This window comes from Bombyx mori, chromosome 11 (genome assembly GCF_030269925.1).
Source record: "Bombyx mori chromosome 11, ASM3026992v2".
Taxonomy (NCBI): domain Eukaryota; kingdom Metazoa; phylum Arthropoda; class Insecta; order Lepidoptera; family Bombycidae; genus Bombyx; species Bombyx mori.
The window spans coordinates 16,632,322-16,657,420 of record NC_085117.1 but is presented as its reverse complement, the minus strand read 5'-3'; the positions used below and the strand labels follow the sequence as shown (position 1 = coordinate 16,657,420).

At 36.5% G+C, this 25,099-nt stretch overlaps 2 protein-coding genes and 1 long non-coding RNA gene across 7 annotated transcripts in view; all 3 read right to left on the bottom strand.

Moving 5' to 3' along the window:
- Positions 1–12,529: 12,529 nt before the first annotated feature.
- Positions 12,530–17,085, bottom strand: LOC101740341 (membrane protein BRI3). 2 transcript variants are annotated; one of them, XM_004932858.4, is made up of 3 exons: positions 16,814–17,085; positions 15,684–15,847; positions 12,530–14,556 (listed from the first exon to the last, which is right to left on the bottom strand). In XM_004932858.4, the coding sequence occupies exons 1-3, from the start codon at positions 16,869–16,871 to the stop codon at positions 14,416–14,418; spliced, it is 363 nt and encodes a 120-aa protein (XP_004932915.1). In that variant the 5' UTR covers positions 16,872–17,085; the 3' UTR covers positions 12,530–14,415. The 2 variants fall into 2 exon arrangements, with proteins under 2 accessions (XP_004932915.1, XP_004932914.1); XM_004932857.5 differs by lacking the exon at positions 15,684–15,847 and having other exon boundaries at positions 16,814–17,071.
- Positions 17,086–19,351: 2,266 nt separating this feature from the next.
- LOC134199737 (uncharacterized) lies at positions 19,352–21,058 on the bottom strand. The gene is made up of 2 exons (XR_009974355.1): positions 19,924–21,058; positions 19,352–19,685 (listed from the first exon to the last, which is right to left on the bottom strand). It is a non-coding gene; the product is annotated as an uncharacterized LOC134199737 (long non-coding RNA).
- A 230-nt stretch (positions 21,059–21,288) lies between these two features.
- LOC101740662 (protein N-terminal asparagine amidohydrolase) overlaps positions 21,289–25,099 on the bottom strand; it is a 123,459-nt gene continuing 119,648 nt past the window's right edge. For all 4 annotated transcript variants that reach the window (XM_004932860.5, XM_012696147.4, XM_012696148.4 and 1 more), the window contains one exon: positions 21,289–24,348. In XM_004932860.5, the coding sequence (XP_004932917.2) occupies positions 24,223–24,348 (126 nt within the window). In that variant the 3' untranslated portion in view covers positions 21,289–24,222. The remainder of the gene's footprint in view (positions 24,349–25,099) is intronic.

The following is a 25,099-nucleotide window of genomic DNA, read 5'->3' as shown; positions in this document are numbered from 1 at the left end:
AAAATTCTTAAATCGAAATACAAAACAGAATGTTTATAGATTTAAATTAATACGGTGTATAATTTAGTAAAAAGTCAACTAATGGGTTATTCACAAGACTAAGTTCTCGCGCCGTCCGACCGTAAGTCAACTAGTCAGTCCAATTTGCTGCAAGCTGGGTAAACCTGTAATCCAATATCGTTAACATATTCAAAGAAAAAACTAAGAAACTCCTACGAGTTTTTCAATGAACGTTAAGTATTTCGACTACAATGATATGAAAATTGAAAACCAACTTCCTTCTCTGTTTACATACTTACGAATTGAAGAGTGGATTGAAACAGTGGAAAGAGAACTAACTAGACGAGTCCTATCTTTTTTTTTATTGCCTGTATGGATGGACGTGCTCACAGTCCACCTGGTATTAAGTGTTTGTTTACCGGAACCCTTAGACATCTACAACGTAAATGCCTTGAGATATGAGTTCTAAGGTCTCAGCATAGGTACAACGGCTACCCCCCCCCCCCACCTTCAAACCAAAACGCATTACTGCTTCACGGCAGAAATAGGCAGGGTGGTGGTACCTACCCATGCGGACTCACAAGAAGTCCTACCACCAGTAATTCACCCGTGATGGCTGATTTTTCCATGTATGTATGGAAAATGTATGGGATTACAACTTCCTTCTACCCAATCACTGATAAACAAACATAATTATATTATTATAGTTGTACTTAGATTCTCTATCATTCATATTCTAAGGTGTCTATGTGAAAGTACCCAAGGCAAATATTAAAATGATTTAAAAAAAAAAAACTATATTGCCCGTGTAGGCGATCATACGACCCACCTGATGGTGAGTGGTCACCGTCGCTCATGTACGTCAGCAATGCCAAAATCATTGTTAGCATCAACGGTGAAAAAGATCTTTAAGGCTAAAACGGTAAGTCAAATATTATAACACTACAACTGAGTTGCTTGCGAACTTCCGTACACACTCAAGTGAAAATAAAAAATTCTGATACAAAGAATTTATTTAATTACGAAGCAGATTTTATCTCATCTCTCCTCCTGCATTAATCAAAGCAATCTTCCGGAAAATACCAAGAAAAACAAATAACGACAACAGGAAGAAGAATCCCGATTAATAAAGTTGCCAATTAAATAATGCTGCGGCCATTGGGACCGAAGCGGCTAGAAGAGATAAATGTTTTAACTTTAGTTTGTGTTTACAAAGTGTTCCCTCAATCCGCGCTACTAACTATATCCAAGATAGAAACGGAAAAATGAAATTCGTAGATAGAGCATTATGTACTTAATAACTATTTGACGTGACAACGTCTTTATAATTCGATGGAGCCGGCTGCACGCACGAAAAAACGTGACTCATGCGGCGTTACCTCGCTCTGAGGCGTTCCATTTAAGGCTTAAAGTGCAAGCGAGAGCGCGAAACGAGCGACAAAGAGGCACAATCGGCCTCCGCGTCAAGTATGAAGTTCAGTGAAAAGTGAATGTGGTGTCAATTGTTTATAGCAACGATAATTGCAATAATAATTGAAAAATGAAACCATTCCATCAGTATTTTCTTATGACGTTGTCACGTTCAATTATCGTCAGTAAACCGACTTTACAGACAACCGATTTTTTATACTGGTAGGTAGGTATAGTCCATTTATACCGTAAAGAAGTCATGCGTTCGGGCTAGACGGGTGGGGCCAGCTCTTGTACAAAAAGATTAGACTTAGACCTTTGACATTTCCTAGTCTATGGACTTCGATCGCCAATTGACAGTAGGTGGAGCATAGCGTTTATACTAATACATATTACATTTGTTACTATGGACAGACGGACTCGGTGGTGAATATATAGCGCTTCTGACTTTTACGGCGAGGGTCGTGGGTTCGATTCCGACGCCGAGCAAACTTTGTTTTTCCATTATACCTAAACTAGGTTAGAAGGCTATATCCGCATATCCGGGCGAATAGGTGAGCTCATGGGGCTCTAATCAGTCAGCAGATTTGTCTACTCTATGCCTGGGTATATATTATCTACATATTATGTATATATCTAGACATATATACGTGTGTTTATCAGTACACATAACACAGGGAATCCTAAATTAGGACCAGGTGACCTATTTGGTGCGTGATTTGTTCCCAGTTATTATTATTATTATTATACTGTAAATATACGAATATTAACACATTTTTCAAAAGAGTTTGCTGTTTGAATCAATGAGGAATATACGAAATTTGTTCATATATTTCGTGATCATTATTAGTTGTGAAGACTAGGTAATTATTAAATTCCTTGGAAAATTTGTTTTTTAAATTGTCCCCGGATTAACAATATTTGGGAAAATTTCAAAATTACGATACGCTACGATTTTAATAATGGTAAATTAATATATATAATTGGATTATTGTGACACATTATTCTTGTGAAGAACGCAACATAATTCTTTATTGGCGATAAACTTAAGATTCTACTAAAACTGTAATGATTCGTCGAGTCTAATGAAGCTGCGGTTTCAACGCAGCGGGACTCTGAAGAATTACAATGGGCTTTTTATTTTATATAGCATAAGAGAAGATACAGTTTTTTTTTAATAAGTATACTAACAATGCATTTTGCTCAAGTGATTTGTGAATGCCGTTACTAACTTAAAAACATGGAATTGAATTTTAAATTATATTGTTTAATGCTAATTTCGGCTATCAAACCGGAAAACATTAGACATTTGTAGATATGTGCATCAGAAATAGGTATCTATGGGTAGATAAGCTGGAAAAACATTATTCGGCAGTCGGGTATAAAGGGCTCATAAGGATCCGGTGATAGGTAGCGTCGTCGTGCCGAAAGTGAAAATTATCAAGAATAATCCAATAAATTTTTATATTTTCTTTGGTTTTTCCGATCTGTAGTGTGACCATGACAGCTGTCAAATTTTAATATTCGTAACGTTGAAATATTTAAATGAACTAGTGGTCGCCCGGTAGTCGAAATTCGACTATAATTAATTGAAATTATAAGTTTGTACACTATTATGGTGGTGTTGGAGACGTCTCCTCAGAATTCCGTGGACCCCGCACCGTACCAACATTTCGATCCTGAAAGAGCTCAACATCAAGGAGAGACTATCGTCAACAGTCCAATTACGAATCCTCAAGTTCTTCGGGCACATCACTCGTAATGAGGATTCCATTGAGCGGTTGGTGGTGCAAGGGAAAGTCGAGGACAAAAGATCTCGCGGACGATCTCCAACACGATGGACCGACCTCATAAAATCTGTGACTCACTCCAACATAAATGATTGCTCTCACTCTGCGAAACATCGTGCCACATGGCGTCGCATCGCGAGAGCATCGGTATCGCAGGATCCGACTGATGCATGACCACGACCACTCTGTCAAGAGTGTACGAATAGGAAGACACTATTATGATTCTATTTTCAAAGACTATTATACTTCTATAATCACAAATTTCGCCAAGACTACACTATAGAAAAATATTAATAAAGACAAACAATATTTAATCCATTCTCAATTTGACCACAGACGTCAAGAACAAACGTTTGGCAATAAATAAACAGTATGCATGCGTGTGTGCGTCAAATACATGGTAACGATGGTAGTTTGTGTAATGTTTTTCTTATTGATTTAATGTATTTTTTAGACATAATTTAAAAAAATATTTACTTTTTGCACTCCTTTTCTATATTCTCTATAAGTGTGGGAAATTTCATACTCCTCCTTCCGCGCAATTTTCGTAAAAAGGGGTACAAAGTTTTTGATTCACGTATTAATATATAGATTTACAAGTGTTACAAAATTACAAACGTCAAAGTAAACCGTAAAAATAGCTTCAATTATGTGTTAATTGCTTACTGACTCGGAATTAGACAAGATTTTTTATCGATATTATTTTTTTTTTCTTTTTTATCTAAACAAGACAAAATAAACGAAGTTTGCTACTTACTGAAACCATAAAATCGGCTAAATGAAACCGAAGGCGTACCGTTAAATATACACTCCCCACCTGTCGTAAACCACATCAGCTGACTCCGGAGACCCACAAAACTCTCCTCCAATAACTATCCTATCAGATTCAAGGGCTGTCGTAAAAATCGAACGTGTTCTGTTGTACTTAGCGACAGTTTCGTCTTGATATTTGAATTTGAAAAGTTCACTTTACGAATTGTCGTCACTATACGAACCCAAGCGGTGGCTCTTATTAATTTGAAAGGCATAACATTAATGCAAATTTTTTTTTTTCTGATAACATTAGTTCCATGCTGGTGGTAGGACCACTCGAACTGTCGGTAGGACCTCTTGTACTGGTGGTAGGACCTCTAGATCTTTGGTAAGACCTCTTGTAAGTCTGCACGGGTAGGTACCACCACCCTGCCTATTTCAGCCGTGAAGCAGTAATGCGTTTCGGTTTGAAGGTTTGGGCAGCCGTTGTAACTATACTGAGACCTTAGAACTTATATATCAAGGTGGGTGGCGCATTTACGTTGTAGCTGTCTATGGGTTCCAGTAACCACACAACACCAGGTGGGCTGTGAGCTCGTCCACCCATCTAAGCAATAAAAAAAAAACAATACATTATCTTTTATACAGTTTTAGAAAATGATTTTGGAAATTCCGTTGTAAGGTGGTTAATTTAGTGTGCAAATCAGTATTTTTGTTATACGGTGAGTAATTTTGTCTTAAAATCTGTATATTAGTGGTTTCAGCTAGATTTTCGTTGTAAATTAGATAAAAAAGGTCATCTGATTTTGGTTAATTTTATACGTGTTTTAATAAAATAGTTTAGGTAATCAAGTAGTTAACTTGTTATGCAGTCATTTATCTGATATGCAGTGGATTATTAGTTGGGAGATTTAGTTTGCATGAATTTTAAATAGAGGAGCAATTAAAAATTCCCCATTAAAAAACTTGCATTGTTCATCCTTGACAATACTTTTTTTTTTATTCCTACCTATGTTGATAGCCTTGAGAAGCGATTTCAGCTTCGCCGGTTTCGCCGTCGAGTGTTGCTAGCACTGGCCCTAGAAAGAGCAGTGCTTCGCAGAATCTACCGCCGGATCGGAAACGCGGCCCACTGAGAAGATCCGGCGATAAACTCAGTGGGCTGTGTCTATTGCTTAATTCACTCGTCGAGCCCTTCCTCGCAAGCGACGGGTTCGACGAGGACGGTGACCGGAGCTTGTGCTACCTAAAAGCACCGTTAATGGATACGGGAGGATCCCTAATGACGTGTATGGCAATACCTACATGTAGTTTTATTAAATGTTACCTACTTTGTTAGAAAAACAGCTCCAGTTTTATATTTCAAATAAACAGATAAAAACGCAACAATGATAACTCATTTATTTCAAGTTTATCACAGTCCTATACACTGTTAACCTAAACCCCTATTTACTGTGTAGTATAACGTACCGACGTGTAATTAAACTAAAATACATTAGTATGTTGGGTGCTGGAGATTGTGTACTTGTGTATGTATCTATCTACTTGTCACGCTAGACTTAAGCAATAAATAAACATGGAACATAGATCGTTAACCTAAAATCCTTCACAGTAACGTAACAAAGCCCAAGGGAGCAATTTTCAGGGCTGTTCGCTCGCGTAATGTATCCAGCAGACTTGCTGTTATCTGTTCCTTGCAGACTTTCAATAAACTATGGTTGAAGATTTTACATATATACTTCGACATAAGTATAGCTACTTAAAATTAAATTTCTGTTCATTCATATCACCTTAGAATGGCTGGAGTAATTTTTCTAGTTTATTGAATCTTTGTAATGATTTCGGCAAAGGAAAAAAGTATGTACCTATATGGAAAGGACATGCATCGGGTCAGTTAGTAGCACATACCTAAAAACAAATGACACGCAACATTAACCATAGAAGTAGGTAGTGCTAAAAATGATTTTACAAATAAAGTTACACTTTAATACAATTCGTTAGGAGGAATTGAGGTCATGAAGAATTGAAAATACCAGTAAAGACTTATTTGAATAACAATTGCTTTGCTTTTATTTGTAACATTGTTTCTTTCCATATTTTTTTAGTAAATATTACTTACTAAACTTTTCAAATATTTAAAAAAAAATTGGTTAATCTCTATTTGAGCTACTAATAACTTCACATTTACACGTGATAATGCTACAAGTAGGTAAGCGGTTACTATGGCTCATCGATTATGGGAAACAGTAGGGGTTATAGTATAGGTAAGTCGCTGCCTGCCGCTAAGAAATATTATCAAATCTAGTTTAAAACTGTTATGTTTGTAATAAATGTTAGTGTGTCACTGGCCGTCTTGAGTATCACTTGTCCCCATACGCGCTAACACAACATTGGCGACGAGGTACCCACACTAAAATAAAATAAAACATGTCTTTCGGAAATTTAATTAATTTCGATCATAACTCGCAAACTTGGAAGACTTGGAGATGCAGACTCACACAGTGGTTCATCGCGAACGACATTAACGTGGTGAAAGATCCAGCAGGAGTCAAAAGACGGGCCATATTGCTTAGCACACTCAGCGAATCTACCTACAAACTGGCAGCTGATCTCGTGTTGCCTAAAGAAGTTCAAGAAGTACCATACGAAGACATAGTTAGTGCCTTGGACAACCATTTCACTCCAAAATCAGTGGGCTTTGGCGAGAGTCATCATTTTTATGCCGCCACACAACTACCCCAGGAGTCACCATCACAGTGGGCTGCGAGGCTCCGAGGTCTCACTTCCCAATGTAACTTCAGCAATGTAGAAGAAGCATTAAGAGATCGATTCATTATGGGTATACTGCCGGGCGTGGAGAAAGAAAAAATGTACGTGCAGGAGCTGGCCGGGTTGACCTTCGCCAGGGCTGTAGAGCTGACCGAGAGCTTGCGCAGCGCCCACTCGGCTGCTGCTGCAAGCTGCAAGCGAGGCTGTCGTTACAGAGCTGTACAAAATAGGCAAACGTTCTCCGACTAGTGTACCTCAAAGTGCAAAAGTGAAGTGTTCCGTGTGTGGTTATTCGAATCACAAAGCCGCGGAGTGTCGTTTTGCGAGTTACACTTGTAGGAAGTGCAACGAAAAAGGGCATTTACGTAGAATGTGCAAAAGAGTCAGTTATGTTGTAACGGAGGAGAACGATAGAGGTGACGATGACGACGGTAAAGTTTATAACATTCGATCTTTTCGAGGTGAACCATTAATCGAAGCCGTGTGTGTCAATGGTATTAAAATTAACTTTGAGATTGATAGTGGGTCAGCTGTTAGCGTTATGTCCCACGATACATATAACGAACATTTTAAAAACATCCCCTTATTAAGCATAAATAAGAAATTATTAAGTTACTCGGGTAACGTGTTAGGTTGCGCCGGTCGCGCTCAGTTGTTACTGGAGTGGCGGGGTCGCACGCGCCAGCTCGACGTATACGTGGTGCGCGATGGTGGACCGCCTTTACTGGGTCGCGACTTCATCGCGCAATTTGAACTGCAGCTAGCGCCCGTATATTATAAATGTGACCGAGTCACGTTGTAATTAATACAGGAACAATATCCCGCCGTGTTCTCGGACAAGCTAGGTCAATTCAACAAATATAAAGTTAATTTGAGATTAAAAGAAAGTGCTCATCCTATATTTTTTAAATCACGGCCGGTCGCATTTGCTCTGCGTGAAAAAGTAGAAAAAGAGATAAACCGTTTAGTGGGACTGGGAGTACTCCGACCAGTCGAGCATTCTGACTACGCGTCACCAATAGTTCCGGTAGTACTGAAACGTGACGGTTCGGTCCGTATCTGCGCGGATTACTCTGTAACTATAAACAAGCAGTTAGTTGTGGAACAGTATCCGTTGCCTACCATAAACGAGTTGTTTTCTAAACTATACGGAGGCCAGAAATTTACTAAATTAGATTTGTCAATGGCCTACGGACAGTTTTGTCTGGATGAAGAATCCCAAAAGGTAACTTGTATCAATACGCATAAAGGGATATTCGCGTATACCCGTTTGGTGTTCGGGTTAGCTAGTGGGCCATCAATTTTCCAGCGAGCCATGGATACAGTGCTAGCGGGCCTGGACGGCACGCTGTGTTTATTGGACGATGTACTTATAACGGGTCGCAATGACTCTGAACATCTTGAAAAACTGCATCAGGTCCTGCAACGGTTGCAAGACGCAGGATTTGTTCTACAAAAGTCTAAATGTCAGTTCTTTCAAGATGAGATTAATTATTTAGGGTCTACCATTAATAAAAAGGGGCTAAGGAAATCACCCGATAAAATAGAAGCAATATTAAAGGCACCGGCGCCTACGAATGTTAGTCAACTACGATCTTTCTTAGGCTTAGTAAATTATTATAGGAATTTTGTACCGAATGCATCCTGTATTCTCGGGCCATTATACGAACTTTTAAAAAAAGAAACAAAGTGGCGTTGGTCTAAGTTACATGATAAGGCGTTTAATGAAATAAAAAAATGTTAGCATGCGATAATTGGCCCATTTTAATCCTAATGCAAATATAATTCTCACTGTAGACGTGTCACCCAATGGATTAGGTGCAATTTTATCACAGGTGAGTTCCGATGGCCAGGAAAACCTATCTCTTTCGCAATCAACGGCGCCGAGAAAAGATACTCACAAATCCAAAAAGAAGCAACCGCGATTATATTTGGTGTTCGTCGATTTCATCAATATTTGTACCGCAGGTCAAATCCATTTATACTAAGGACGGACCACAAACCGCTGCTCTCGATATTTGGCCCACAACGATAGAGGCATCCCAGAAGTCTCGGCAAACAGACTTCAAAGATATGCAATTTTTCTTAGTGTTTATAATTAATTATGTAATCGAGTACGTGAAGAGTGCAGATAATAGTGCGGACTATCTGTCTCGTGCGAGTCTACCGGGCGGCGCGGCGCGGGCGCGTGCGGTGGTCGAGGCGGGGGGACGAGGCGCGGAGCGGTAGCGGTCGATGCCGATGCGTTCGACAGCGCCTCTTATGTTTGCCTCGTAGTGCAAGGCGCACTCCCGATATCGGTGACTGAATTACATAATGCAACGGGCAATGATAGCATATTACGTGAAGTCACTATATTCAAAACGGATGGCCTAAAAAAATTATTAACACAGAAATTAAGCCTTACTATTTATGTAGATTGCAACTGTCCGTTGAAAATGGTTGCGTTTTGAGGGGTCATAAAGTGGTGATACCAGGGGGTTTGCGTCACCGTGTTTTAGCAGAGTTGCATACCTCACACATGGGCATAGTTAAAACTAAGGCTGAAGCTCGATCTCGATGTTGGTTTCCAGGCTTAGACGACGCCCTAGAAAATATGATTAGCTCATGTGAGGTGTGTAAGCTACGACCGACTCCGCCACGCACTCCGGTGTGTCCGTGGGAATACCCCCCGCAACCCTTTTACCGTGTACACCTAGACTTTCTAGGTCCGCTGAATGGTCGGATGTACCTCGTCCTAGTAGACGCGTACTCCAAACGGCTTGAGGTGTACGAGATGGGTTCCACAACTACTAGTGCTGTCATTGAAAGGATGTATGAGTACATGTCCAGATACGGATTGCCTCATACGGTAGTAACAGATAACGGCACTAATTTTTGTTCTCAGGAGTTTCTTAGTTTTTGTACACTAAACGGTATATCTCACATAACTTCGCCAGCATACCATCCGGCAAGTAACGGACAAGCCGAAGCTTATGTGAAAATTGCAAAAAAGGGAATTAAAACTTGTTTGTTGAGTAGTACAAATGCTAGGGAAAACAAACTGCGACTATACAAATACGTTTTCGATTATAGAAACTCAATTCACTCAACAACAGGAATGTCTCCGGCACAGTTAGTGTTTGGTCGCAAATTAAGATCGCGTTTAGATTTAATGAACCCGCGTTCGCCGCCGTCACCTTCATCTGCTTCATTAACTGATTATGTTGCATCTAAACAGTGTACGCAAAGTAAAACGAAAGGAGGGGAAGTTAGAAATTTCGAGCAAGGTCAAGTACCTAATTATGTACAAAAAATATCTTAGTAATAATAAAAATATGTGGTGTAAAGGTGTGATAGTAAAGAGAATCGGTAAAAACGTATATATTGTAAAAGGCTTTAAATCTTCAATGCAGTTCAAGAGGCACTGTGAGCAGCTCTTTTCGTACAAAACTAACCATGGTGCCACTCAACCCTGGGACGTTGACTTGAGCAGTTCGATTGCTCCAACCGCTGCTAGTCCGGCGCCGAAGTCGATGTCATCGCCTTGTGAAGATAGTAGCGGCATCGAACTTCACACACACGACGGAGAGAGTGCGAGTCAGGAGGGGAATGAGGAGAGCCGCCGTACAGCGCTCTCTAGTGTATGTGACAATCAGCCGAATCGGGAGTATTCGGGAGTCACCGGAACCGAGCCACGTAACTGTCACGCGAGGAGTGCGTCGACCCGCACAGTCTGAAGAGGGAGATCTGTTCTTCGAGGCTGAGGAGGCGAGCTTGGAGCCTCAAAATATTAGGGAGCCCAGGTTTCCTAAACGTAACCGTCCTAAGGTTTATTATAGAAAGTTTTACTAAATTTGTTAAAGGAAGTAATTGTTTAGTTATATAGAATTGTTTCTAGTACCTATACGTCTTGAATTGTTAAGGGAGGAAATGTTATGTTTGTAATAAATGTTAGTGTGTCACTGGCCGTCTTGAGTATCACTTGTCCCCATACGCGCTAACACAACAAAAACGGAAAACCTAGCGCTCGGAGAAGACTTAAGGAGAGACCATTCTGAAGACCAAGTGTACTTAGTCTGGCCATAAATACTGTTACAATTAAAAAAGAAAAAAATTATATTGCAAATAACTTTTATTACGTTGTACGTGTGTTAGTTTAATACATAAATATAAAACAATTTAAAGTATAAAAAGCTTATCCGAAGTGGTCTCCATTGGCTGTAAGCCTTTAAACGTTGAGGCCAGTTATCAATAGAAGCACGCACTCTTTCCATGGGAAAAATTTTCACTGCCAATCGTACGGATTGTTTTAGGGACTCCAAATTATCATGGCGTTTAAAGCAAGATGTACTCTCTAGAACTGACCATAAATCATAATCCAGCGGATTAAGATCGGGACTAGACGACGGCCAGTCTTCAGCTCTGATGAAGTCCGAAACGTTCGTTTCCAACCAAGACTGCGTAGACCGAGCTTTATGACCTGGCGCCGAGTCTTGTTGGAAGGACCATTCTTGATTATTGAACATGGTGTTGTTAAGGGGCTTCACTACCTTCTCAAGAATGGTATCTTGATACACTTGTGTCGATGTTTTGATACCTTTTTCACAAAAGTATGGCTCAGTCACTCCTTCATAGCTAATACCTCACCAAACCATCACTGAAGTCGGATAGTGCCCACGTTGCACTCTGTCGACTAATTGGGAAGCTTCCTTAGAGCTTTGATCATAAATACGGTCATTTTGTTTGTTAAAATGTTGCTCAATTGTAAAAGTTTTCTCATCCGTAAACAAAAAATTTCTATGACCTCCCTTTGCGTACCGCTTCAGTAGTTGTTTCGATTTTACCACCCTATTCTCTTTTAAATTATCAGTTAAGAAATGACCAGTACGTCTCTTATAGGCTGCAAGTCCTAAGTCATCTTTTAAAATACGCGACATGGTCCTAGGTGCTATCTTCAACTCCGGAGATAAAACCTTTTGCTTTCGGACAGGATTTCTTCGAATTCTTTCCCTTACTGCTTTGACCACCTTTTTCGTACGAACACTACGTGGACAGCCAGATCCTTTTCTGTCACAAACAGAGGAGGTCTCAATGCACCTATTAATAGCCCGGTACACAAACATTTTACTAATACCAAGCGTATGGAGAGTTTTAAAAATTGCATTTGGCTCCATACCTACTTTGTGTAACGCAATCACAGCGATTCGGTTCTCTTTATCACCCCACTCCATTTTAATATCGGAACATATTGTACAATGTATTGGCGCCAAAATGAGAAAACTCAATGAGCAATCATATAAAAATGACAGATTCCAAATTTAAATGTAATATTTTGTTTATTTTTAATTGTAAGTTTTTTTTTTTATTGCTTAGATTGATGGACGAGCTCACAGCCCACCTGGTGTTAAGTGGTTACTGGAGCCCATAGACATCTACAACGTAAATGCGCCACCCACCTCGAGATATAAGTTCTAAGATCTCAAGTATAGTTACAACGGCTACCCCACCCTTCGAACCGAAACGCATTACTGGTTCACGGCGGAAATAGGAATTGAGGAATACAGCAGTTCCAGGATCTAAAGATCGGTAAAAGTGATGTGATGGTAGAACTCGGAGTAGTATAAGATCTTCAGGGTACCCATGAAACGCACTACAGGTCGAAGTGGTTGTGAAGGTAAAATTATCTCCAATTCGAATCATGACTGGTTTTTATATACTCAACCCGGTCCCTCCTTCGCTTTGCTTTACATAACATTTTAATCAGACATGAAGTAGCATTTTGGATGTAAGCCCCTGAGCTTCCTATGCAAAATTAAACAATTACATTTTATCTTAAACTTTATTAAAAATTTATAATAATATATTTATTATACATAATATATAAATTTAATAATAGGACTGATTACACAACTCGTTTAATCTTAGTGTATTAGCATTAGCTTTCTTCACTACACGATCATGTTAATTTAAGGCATTTTCATATGTCACTCTCAGTCATTTAATTTAGAAAGAAACAGATTTGTTTCATCTATGTGAAACGAAAATCTTGTACAATTTATTAGGTGATCATTTATTCATCTAATTTTAAAAAGTAGAGCATGACACACCTAATACCTTCGGTAATAGGTAGTCAAATTTATATTTTTTTCAAAGAAATGAATATTGTGTCAAAAATGTAATAGTGTGTCATTGCCATACAAAAATGAAAATGGGTACCAAATAATATGTACCTAGTATTTTAATGATAGCACTTGAAAAACAATTAAGTGCTCCATTAATATTAATCATATGTCGCTACAAAAAATATCCACTTTAATTACTTTCAACATTAACCTTAAAATAGAATGCGGATAGCGATAAACAGAATATGGCCTCTGATAAAAAATACACGTTCAATTGTAACTGCGTAATTAACATATATTTTTTACAATCAACATATGTAATCATAAAAATTAAAAACATTTTATATTCAACATAGCAATATCTCAAATCATAATTTGTTGAAAATAATTAGGTAATTCAACATTTATGTAATGGTTAAGTTCAAATAAAAAAATCTCCATTTAAAAATTATATCATTTCAAAGTAGTGTCTCTATTACTTGTATGAATTATTCTCGTTTTTTGCCAGATTGCGATTTACACAAAAACTTCTTCAAATCCATGCTATTTTAACTTAGATCACGTGTATATCAGGAGCCATTCCAAAAAATTAGCACATGGCGCTTAGTTTCCTGTAAATTCACAATCTAAATAGTATTTTTGGGCACATCCATGAATTTTATTTCTTTAAGAAATAAATGGTTGTACATATACCAAACGCAGTTCAACTTAGAATAATTTAAATTCTGTAAAGACATTAACGGTGTTTATTTATCATTTTAGAGTTTATTTATCATAATTAACAAATTTAATAGAGCATACAATATTAACACACATATAGTATAAACTTAAAAATACTATATAACTAAATAACTATGAAAAATAATCAAGAAAAATTCCTCACCTAATTACAGTGAAAATGAATTTAATTATTATTTTTTATTCAAATATTTTCTCATTCATTTACAAGGTAAGCGCGAGAAATATTTTTAAATAGATGCACAAAAATTCCAGTTGCATAAATGAGCCTTGAAAAACGAACTTGTCATCTGTCTTAGTTTTTTGTAACAGTTGAAAAAATAATGTCGTCAATTTCATGGAATGTTCAGTAGCATTAATTGAATTTTCTTATTACATGTTACGTCAAAGTCCATTAGGAAGTCAGGATCAATTGATGGATGTGGAGATATTGTACTTTATTGGGAAAAGTATGACATGTAATCCTAATGATATCTTCAAATTCAAAATATCCATAAAAACCAAGTTAAAATGACTCTGAAATATTTATAAATCACGGTATATCAATTTTCATCAATACATGTTTTACATTGTTTACAATTACATTGTTTTTTATTTAAATTTAAACTGCTTACTTTTTGTTTTTCTTTTAGTACATTGTATTAAACAGTTTAAATAAAGATTTATAATGACAACTCAACCAAACATCGCTCCACAGTTTGAACATCTTCTGTTTTTTAAGGCAAGGCAGCACAGTATTCCTAACGGAAAGAAAAGGATGGCACATAAAATACCGAGGCACGTGAAATCGTCTTCTAAAATGCCAACTCGACATGCGGGGCAAGCTCCGACTGTGATTATAGCTGGTGGTATTATAATGTTTGTGGCTCCGTAGCTTGGTACAAAGCCTGTTTGTGGAGGAGGAGCACCATATGGACTATAGCCCGGAGGTGGTGGGGGAAAAGGTGCACCTGGCGGATTAGATGCCTGTGGGTATGTATGCGGTTGAAGCCCTAGAAATTAAAGAAAATCATTAAACAATACAACTATAGATAGCTTGATGACATACACTAATTTATCAAAACACAAGGAACAGAAGGCCAGTTTAGAAATTCTTGATTTTAGAATAATAAAATAGAAAAACACAATTCGTTTTTTTTTATTGCCCTTGTAGGCCCACCTGCTGGTGAGTGGTTACTGTCACCCATGGACTTCAGCAATGCCAGGTGCAGAGTGAAGCCGCTGCCTACCAATTTTATTGCGAGTTCACCATAATAGCAATCTTATCAATACAATCCGCCTATTTCTGGTAATATAATCTATTTATGGGGTGGGATAAATGTCATTCCAAAAAATTGTTGTCTAAGGTTCTTCGAAATTAGTAACATTAATAGAAGTTTTTTTCTGAATTTAATAAAAGCAAAAGAATGTGATATGTTACATTATATTACTGTAATATCATGTTGCCTAACCATCAGTATTTTCTAGGGCCTATTCTGGCTTCAAACTAATTGGTGGGCGAGCTCATTGGGGTCAGCCTGAGAATTGCTAATATAGTATAGTGTTAGCCTACATGGCACTTCTTTTATGGTAGCTATAGGGCCATTCCAGCTACTCTAGCGAGGTAAGTGAGCTCACGGGCTCGATCTGAAAAACTTTTCTTTTTTAATGCTTAGATGGATAGACGAGCTCACAGCCCACCTGATGTTAAGTGGTTACTGGAGCCCATAGACATCTACAACGTAAATGCGCCACCCACCTCGAGATATAAGTTCTAAGGTCTCAGTATAGTTACGACGGCTACCCCACCCTTCGAACCGAAACGCATTACTGCTTCACGGCAGAAATAGGCGGGGTGGTGGTACCTACCCGTGCAGACTCCCAAGAGGTCCTACCACCAGTGATTACGCAAATTATAATTTTGCGGGTTTGATTTTTATTACACGATGTTATTCCTTCACCGTGGAAGTCATCGTGAACATTTGTTGAGTACGTATTTCATTAGAAAAATTGTTACCCGCCTGCGGGATTCGAACACCGGTGCATCGTTTCATACGAATGCACGACGTCTTATCCTTTAGGCCACGATGACTTGCTAACAATAGCTCTAGTAAAAACAGTACTCTGCAGAATCTATTACCGGATCGGAATTCTCAGATGTTGAGCCCATGAGTTTCATCTGTGCGTAGCTGGAATAGTCCCGTAGGCCACCAGCAAATAGGTAGAAGATAGAGAAGCACATCAAACTCTTTGAATTTGACTGACAGAATATAAGTTCAACAAGATTAGTGACTGGTGGAAAATCTAAAAACACCAAGTGGAAGTTTTGAAGCGAAAATGTAAAGAGTGGATGTAAAGAGGGATAATCTACAAAATAAGGTGTATCAATGTTTCAAAGAAAAGGATATATTTTGCAAAATGTCAAATCAGTGACAATAATAACAAAATATCTATAAAGTAGCTATTAAATTATTATAATAGGATTAAGACTTGGATCTTAATATTGGTGATCTCATTCTGATATCACATCACATTTAAGTCATCATTGCCTAAAGGGTAGTACACTCATGTTCTCTTATTTCAAGCAAAGCTAGTTTATATTTTAAGTCATTAAATAACATCAAGGTTTCTTGCGGGCTGTCCATTTAAATTGGTATATTTGTGATAGAAAATTAACATAATGGACACTGAATACTTCTTATTTACTATGTTAATGAATTTGTTTTTCAGCTCTCAAGACATTATTGGTTTTAGTTCTAGCTCATTACAAGGGTCATTATTTATAATCATAGCAAATATTTAAAGCCTATCTCATAAATTTAATTATTAGTACATTGAATTTTCTAATATCACAATTTGACAACTATTTGAGTGTGTGCATTATATTATGTTATGGCCACTTTTTAATTATGAATCAGATGAAAATGAACAACATTAAAGAATTTCATTATTAAAATGTGCTGCTTCCATTATCAATCTCGAAAGTTCTAATAACTCAAGGTTCAAGCCTTGTTATTCTGAATATTTTAATGAAAAATTGCTAAAACAATAATTTCATTAAAGATAAAGTTCAATGAACGAGCACAAAAGAAACATATGACTTTTAAGGGTAACATTTTAAATGGAAGTCAGTAGAATCAAATGGAAGTGGCAAAAAACCCACTTGATGAAAAAAGTACTCATTTCTCAGGGCAAATCTTATCTTCACTATTCATTCATTGTTGAATATGATTCATTACTGCTTGAAAATTAAATCTATAACAAAAATACCTGGAGGGACTGCCGCAGAATACGGCGGGGGTTGCTCGGTCACAGTTGGTTTCTCCATTATACTGAATAATTAGTAGTCAAAATAAATGATGGCGATACGTTATCTAAAGAAATTTGTTAAAATGCCTAGTGCGAAAAGTTTTTCAAACACAGTTTATGATTAAAGTGGTAGCAGTACAAAACTGACAGTCACAAAACCTAAGTGTCAAGTGTCAGTCAAAACACATGACACAGTAGGTAGGTACTAAGTACGCTACCCACTGAAGTAGGAAACTTATGGAAATGAAACGTCAACAAAAAATTCGTGCCACTGTGACGTCATCTGGTCACAAAACATGGCGGTTTTAGTGCTGCCCAGAAGATTTTAATGTTAGTAGGTTTTATCGATAAACGTTCTTGGCTCGTTTTATTTTAAATATTGTTGAGTTTGGTATTTTATTGGTTATTGTTGGTAGGCAGCGGCTTGGCTCTGCCCCTGGCATTGCTGAAGTCCATGGGCGACGGTAACCACTCACCATCAGGTGGGCCGTATGCTCGTCTGCCTACAAGGGCAAAAAAAAAAAAAAAAAATTATTTGTAGAATTTATACTTTAATAGGAAGTAAGTATATTATTATGTGCAAAAATGATAGGATTTAGATATTATGTGAAATCTAAGACGAGTTCGTGCTTCAAATTTGCCAAGTAAACGATATGACGATTTTTAAAATTTGCTACACTGATTTTATAAAGTTGTCGTTTGCCGCAAAACATAAAGATATGGCGTAGTACAGTGCCATCTGCCCATTTCTGCTGAATGTTATCGTATTTTGAGTACGTGTTTTTCTTTTATTAATTTTATTAATTTTAAACTTATCAAGGGACCACCTGATAAAAAAAAACACCTACAGAACATTTATTCGTTAATAAAATTACAAACGTCATTCCTTGTGACTTCCTCTCTAAAATCACTTAGTTATTAAATATTTAACGAGTTGACAATAGTGTTTTACTCACTGCGGAATAAAACTATTTTATTTAAATAGTTCCGAAGAGATTTTGTCGGTAGCCTTTTTCCTGAAATATCTAAACAGAATGTCTAAATATGTTTTGATGACATATTTTAAAGAGGTATTTATGATTAGTGTCACGATCAATAGATTCCGACCGAAAAATGGTGTCCGATTTTTCGGATGAGGGCTCCATAATGAATTTAAATATATATAGATAATAGTTTTGGGGCATCGACTTTCTTGAGATCCTATAAAATATGTTTTAATTATTATTATTTTATGTTTTAAGCATGATAAAATAAGAAATTAAATTAAATTAAGAAATAAGCAATCATATTAAATCGATATCAAAGTCAATAAATAATGTACAACCCAAAACAGACGGCCGAACTGACGTGACAATGACATTTGGAGCGCTAAACATGGCGGATTTTCGGCCTCATTAGACGGAGACGGAGACATTTACGTATATTCATGTTTCATTTTATGTACGCACTGAAATACTGTTATATTGTTTTCCTGCGAGTTAAAGTGCTGAGTAAGAACGAGATAGATATATGTTTATGTATGTGCCTTCAAAATGGGTGCTATTTATATAAGCAATTGTACGTATAGAACAATATGTCGTGTCCCTACTATATAGGTCTATGACGCTACCTAATAAATACTATATTATTATAAATACTAAATACTAATAAATACTATTGGTAATTGAATTACACAACTATACAAAAATAAAATCGTTCTTTGTCCTAACGTTTATACTAGGTTTCTCCGGTTAATTATTCACAAAAACGAAAATAAAATATATTTTTTTGGTATGAAGTTTGCTTTTGTGATAGTTATAGTAATAATACTCATTTTTCATTTTTTTATAAATTTTAATTAATTTTAATACTTTCAAAAAAACCGCGCTATGAAAGTGGGGTGTTTACGTTTACACAGTGCCACTAGATGGCACTCGAGTCATAAACAACGATCAGGTGTTTTGTAGAAACCCAGAAAAATTTTAAATGTCACGAAAGTGTAAATACGATGCTGATGCATTTTGTTTCATATGTGGTCAATTTATTAAAGTTCAAAAGCAAACTGTTTCATGCCATGTATTTTTTTTCGTCTAATTACGATCTAAAATGTTGAAATTTTATGCTTTGCAATCTAAGTCAAATTTGGTGTTGACCCGTGTTATCCAAGAAAAAGATTTCCAAACCAAATATTACGTTTAAATATGTTTCAAACCTTATCAATGATTTTTCGATTGAACGATAAATATCTGGGTTTTTTTTCATAAATGTGCAAACGACCTTGCAGCTTAAGTAAGGTTCCGGGGCATCACAAAGGGAATGCCGCACATAAAATTAGTCTCCTGTTGTAGACCTGTAATTTATCTTTTAGGTAAGATTATGTAAGTAGGTACCTACTTATGAAATAAATAAAAAATAAAATGCAAAAAGTACAAAAAATATGTAGGTATATACATTATTTGTTAGATATTATATTGTAGAACGTGTCACTAAAATCGGTGTAGTTCCACATTTGCGGTATTCTTTCTTAATGACGTTTTAAATTTTTTGTAAATTAATTTACCCGAAACAGAAAATAATCGAATGTAAATTCTATTCTCTGAGATCGATTATCTATAATAAACCATTAGTTATTATAGATAAAATATTCAATCTTGTTGAACAAAAAATGATTAATCAAAATTTGGAATTCTCCTCATTCTTCTTCTTCTTTATTTTTCGGTTCTGGTACGGTTTGTGCATTAGCCAACGTCAAGTAATTCTCCTCATTAAGTCTCGGTCTGACTTGACAGTTCGCTTACTTCACTCCGGTTAGGAAAATTTTCCAAGGACGTTTGAGTGGAGTTTATTTTTACGACTTAAGTGCCTTATTCATGATCCATCTTGCTGTACGTCCCGCCAAGGCCATGCACGATGCACGATGCAAAAGGATCATGAATAGGCTTGACGTACGTCGATAATTATTATTAATTGCGCCCTTGAGCTGACGTACAGCCGTGATGGATCGTGAATAAAGCGCTAAATGCATCGTGCATCGTGCATGGCCTTGGCGGGACGTACAGCAAGATGGATCGTGAATAAGGCACTTTAGGCACTTAAGCAAGACATACCAAAACGCGCGTTGGAGGTTGAGTCGAGTCGAGTTAAGCTCGTGTGAACGACTAAAGATACGGGGGTTAGTCTGTAGTTCGGTCGTACGAAAACCAAATTATAGATAATACACTGTATAAACTAAGAATACACTTCCTTTAATCAATGCTACATTTATAGCAATAATGGTAGTATGCATCTAGCGTGGAGAGATCGTAGAACTCATCTGGATTTTTACGCTTTGATTCACAAGATCTTTTATTTTTATTGCCTAGATGTGTGGACGAGCTCACAGCCCACTTGGTTTTAAGTGGTTACTGGAACCCATAGACATCTACAATGTTAATGCGCCACACACCTTGAGATATAAGTTCTAAGGTCTCAGTATAGTTACAACGGCTGCCCCACCCTTCAAACCGAAACGCATTACTGCTTCACGGCAGAAAGCGTGGCGGGGCGGTGGTACCTACCCGTGCGGCCTCACAAGAGGTCCTACCACCAGTAATCAGTAAAGATCCAAATAGATCAAGCATTTCAACTCATTCGCGATTTCATAGCGTCAAAGTTTTAAGGTAACCAAAATGCGCCATTTCGATAAAGCGGCACGACACAAGAACCCTCTCATTGTGGCCGCCGGAAACTTCATAGCCGATCCTGCGAACCAAATGGCAAACAGTCGACGTCGCCCAAAACACGTTATCTCGGATCCTCCCGATCCACTAACGGTGCTTTTAGATACCCCAAGCACCGGTCATCGTTCTCGTCGAACCCGTTGCTTGCGAGCTGCTGCATACTAGTTTAGAGTATATACTCTGTACGGATACAGTTTGTTATGTAAACAAAATTGTTCGTAGTCATAACATGCGGCTGCGCCCGCAAGCCCCGTTGCTTTTTACTTTTTAAGTTGAGTCGCGAATAAACGCTCCGATTAACCAGTTGTGTTATTTAATTATCTCACTTCCGACGACGCCCTGAACCATTATTGACCACTACTAAAATAACTCCTAAAACTCCTTTAAAGGTTTGGCAACATCGGAGGCGAGCTAATGCGGCCTCAACTAGGTTTGGACTGTATTATGTGATTTAGATAAAAAAAAGCAACCAACAGAACAGAAGCTTTTGGTAATTTCCATTAAAACCATTATATAAGTGTGTATTTTCAATTAAAAAGATATTTGTTTTTCAGCCACAATGATGCAGACACAACTAAGCACTAATATATTCTTTATATAAAAATATAAATATCAAATCAAATATAATATACCTATAAGTATTCCCTGGTTCATAAAAAGATTTTTAACTATATTAAAATAAAATGTCAAATACCTATTAATTACTTTGTAAAAAGAGGGTGACAAAAATAAACACAATTATTGAACTTTAATTATATTCAATTTCTTTTCGAAATAACAATAACTACATAATAAATCCATCTAACTGCAACTATGTGTTCACTATAATATTTACAACTAGGTTCATGTATCGATCACTTAATATAATTTATGTTTTGCGATTACATAGAAGAGAAACTTAATAGTATAGGTCAATTTACATTGGTGATCAGTAATCACCCCCATAAAGCGGTAGATTGGTTCCGAGTTATAAGAAAACTCGTTATAGGGGTATTCCAGTATAACGCGTTTTTATGACCTCGTATAACGCGTTACGTATAAATGATTCATCATGTTTTAACTTTTAATGGATTTTTTATTTTAAATAAAATTTATAAAAATAAAATTAAACCTACACTCGTTAATACACAAATTGAATAGAATAATGTAATTTTGTAATAGCACAAATCGACACACGTGCAAAGGCACGCGAAGCTAATATGAACTTTACAAATCATTATAAATTTCACAGCACAGAAATATCCCCGTGTTATACGTGGGATTGATCGCGTAATATGAAAACGCGTTATAAGGGTACCGCGTTATAGGGGGATTACAGTATTTATTTTTGAAAATTCTAAATTGACAGAAATTCATGATGCCTTTATTAACATATTTCAAAATATACATTTTAAAATAAATCAAGATTTTATAATTATTATAAATTTTCATCAAGTTTTATTTATATACAAAATCAAAACTGACGATATATAATTAATTAGTTAAGGAAATAATTTTATCTGGAAATGATGTGAGCGTGAAAAGAATACTATCAATAAATTTCGAGCCTCACTTTTGTTCATAAATAACATTAAAGTCATTAGTCTAAAATTAACAATGTTACATAATAATAATAATATAATTTTTTAAGGACAAATTTTTTTTTATTTTTTTATTTTCAATGCATGTTGGTCCTCTGACAAATCCACCAGTGGCTGATCTACAATGATCCAGTGGCTGACTGAGTCATGTTGGATACAATCGCTTTGTCAGTGTTAGATTTTATACTGTGGTATCCCCACCGAAAACAACGAAACGAAATTAGACGTAGTTTTTGACAAGTAAAATTGCCGACAGAGTCTAATTGTACACAACACTGGCGCACACAAAACTCTTAGGTATTAAAAAGAGAAGCTAATATGAACATAAAGTTTTTATTAGAACCACCATTATTCTGTTGTGTCACCAATAAACAAATTTGATGTTGCTGTCACTACTCACTGGACCAATGTAAATCTGACACAAAATACGATGCTCGAAGTGTCATGACAATTAATAACTCTATATATATAAATACAAATTATTTTTGAAGAATTGAATGAAAGAATGACTATATTCAAATTATATAGTTTATGCATTCATTAAGTAATTACTGAATCAATAATTAACATTGTCTAGATTGTCATCGTAGTCACATTTTTCTGTCCCAATAATTTTCATTAGAACGAATAGCGTCGAACAAAACAACATCGTAAACCTAACCTTCCCTATAAAATAAATATGTATCGACAATTCAATTATTAGTAATACATAATTAGTTTATAAACAGTAACTATTTAATTAATTTAACACCGTCAAATAGAAAATTAAAAGATAGTCCAGTATCAATGTGAGTGAGCTTCAAGTAATATTGTTAAACAATTGTAACAAGCACCTATTGTCGCATCTCATAATGTAAAATTATTATTGTTGACGTCCCTATAACATAGGCCGGAGACGATTTTACTTCCTTAAAAATAGTCAAGGGGCCTAACAAACAAATATGTCATTTTATCGATTAAAAATTTCACAGCACATTTATCGAAAAAACAAAATCCACGTATCCGACGCCACGCCGTATAATCCTTATATGCTTAGTCCGAATTTTTTTACTTCTCGATAGCGTAAAAGCTAACTCAAATTTGTATGGAGTTGGACCAGCGCCCCTAGCGGCAAACGAAGAGAAACTGTTCCAACTCCATACAAATTAGAGTTAACTTTTACGCGATCGAGAAGTAAAAGAACTCGCACTAAGTATATTCGTGTAGTAAACGAAAATATTATTACCGAACAACTTCTAATCACTCAAGGGATAGGTAAATTGATTAAAAATACAATTAATTTTCCAACGAACGCCTTGGTGTTCAACTGTTATTTAATAACATATGAGAGAGCACAATTTCAAGTAGAATCATCAATTTTTGATTTTAAGCATTAAACAAAATGTAATTTTTTTTACTAAAGTATTAAAATTGACAATCGCTCGAGGTCGATGTCCTGTTATAACGCGCAGTGGTATTTGCAAACTTTGCTTTAGATTGCCGCTTCTTGTATCGTGAAATCAAGCTATACCTACTTGATAAGGTAATCCCTAATCCATTTTAACATGAATTCTTGATTTTTAGAATGGAAGTTTGCTTGTAAGGATACCTGAAGGCGGAATGTGAATGGATGAATTAAAATCTCAACATTTGTATGGATTTTTATAAGAATTTTAAAACATTTTTTTGTTACATGTGCATACAGTTTATTTCAACAACAATAATAGTGTAATGTTTAGTGAAATTTTCATCATAGGAATTGACAAATAATATGAAATATAACCTAGTATATATTAAGCAGATTGAGTCACATAAAGCAATGACTTTAGTATGGGTATGGAAAGACCAAATATTATTGATTGTTTTACAAAAAAACGTTTTTTTTTGCCGACCGTACCACTATAATAAATCATGTTAATGCCTCCATCGCAATTAGTGGACGGCCTTATAAGATCCTGTCTTGTCCCACAGCAAATATTCTTATATTGGATCCAGTTTTTGCACCACATTTTTTTATCTTATAAACAATAATTTATTATTCATAAATAACTAAGAAAAATACCGAGGACTATCCCTTGAGAGGTTTAGTAGGATTATTCAAGAAGCAGGGTAGTTAGTAACGAACGGATATCCAACAACCGGAGTGCTCGTCGCGGCGGTAGAAGTGCGGCCGGTTATCCGGGAACACGGTCACCGCCGGAAACGGATGCTGCTGGATGAACTTCAGCGTCATCCGGATCTGAAATTAATACAAGCGCCGCTTCTTATTAGAATCTCTTCTGATGTAACAAATACAGAGATCTAGTATTTCAAGGTGACGTTATAAGGTTAAAAGTGAGATCTTAGAACTCATGTCTCAAGGTGGGTAGCGGCATTTATGTTGTAGATGTCTATGGGCTCCGGTAACCACATAGCACTAGGTGGGCCGTGAGCTCGTCAAAGAATCAAAGAAAAAAAAAAAGCCTTCTCGTTATGTCATCTATCTCTCTCTTCTCTCTTTCTATATTGTCTGTCAGAGTGTGGACTGTATCTTGGTTCTAGCTTACATAATAACTAGATTTAGAGCGAAGGATTTTTATTTTTTAATGTACAACACGTGCACGTACGACCAGTATTTTATTGTAACTGCCACTAACTGTGTTGCCATACTTATTAGTGTGTTTCCACATTTAAAAACAATCATATAACGTCTTATGCTTAAGATTACCCTAAACAACGTCTATTACTTATTTGCACAACGAAACGAATAAGAGATTTCTTTTCTTTTTTATCAGTAACACTACCAACAATTTGTGGCATAAGACCAAAGAGGCTATACATTCTTTAAGTCAGAATATATTATTGCTTCGAGATAAAATGGGATAATGGGTACCTGCCTACCTAAGTATCTCACAAGACGCTCCGTCACTGCAGTAACCAGGTAACAATATCCTACTGTTTATTCGTATTAATCCGTGTTGCAAAGCGAAATTTACTTACAGGCCTGAGGC

What these genes read in the sequence shown, in the direction of transcription:
- LOC101740341 (XM_004932857.5), bottom strand. Translation starts at nt 16,871, where the DNA reads ATGGAGAAACCAACTGTGACCGAGCAACCCCCGCCGTATTCTGCGGCA. An exon ending in TTCTGCGGCAGTCCCTCCAG is followed by an intron (nt 14,557 to 16,813) that starts GTATTTTTGTTA and finishes TTTAATTTCTAG; the next exon opens with GGCTTCAACCGCATACATAC.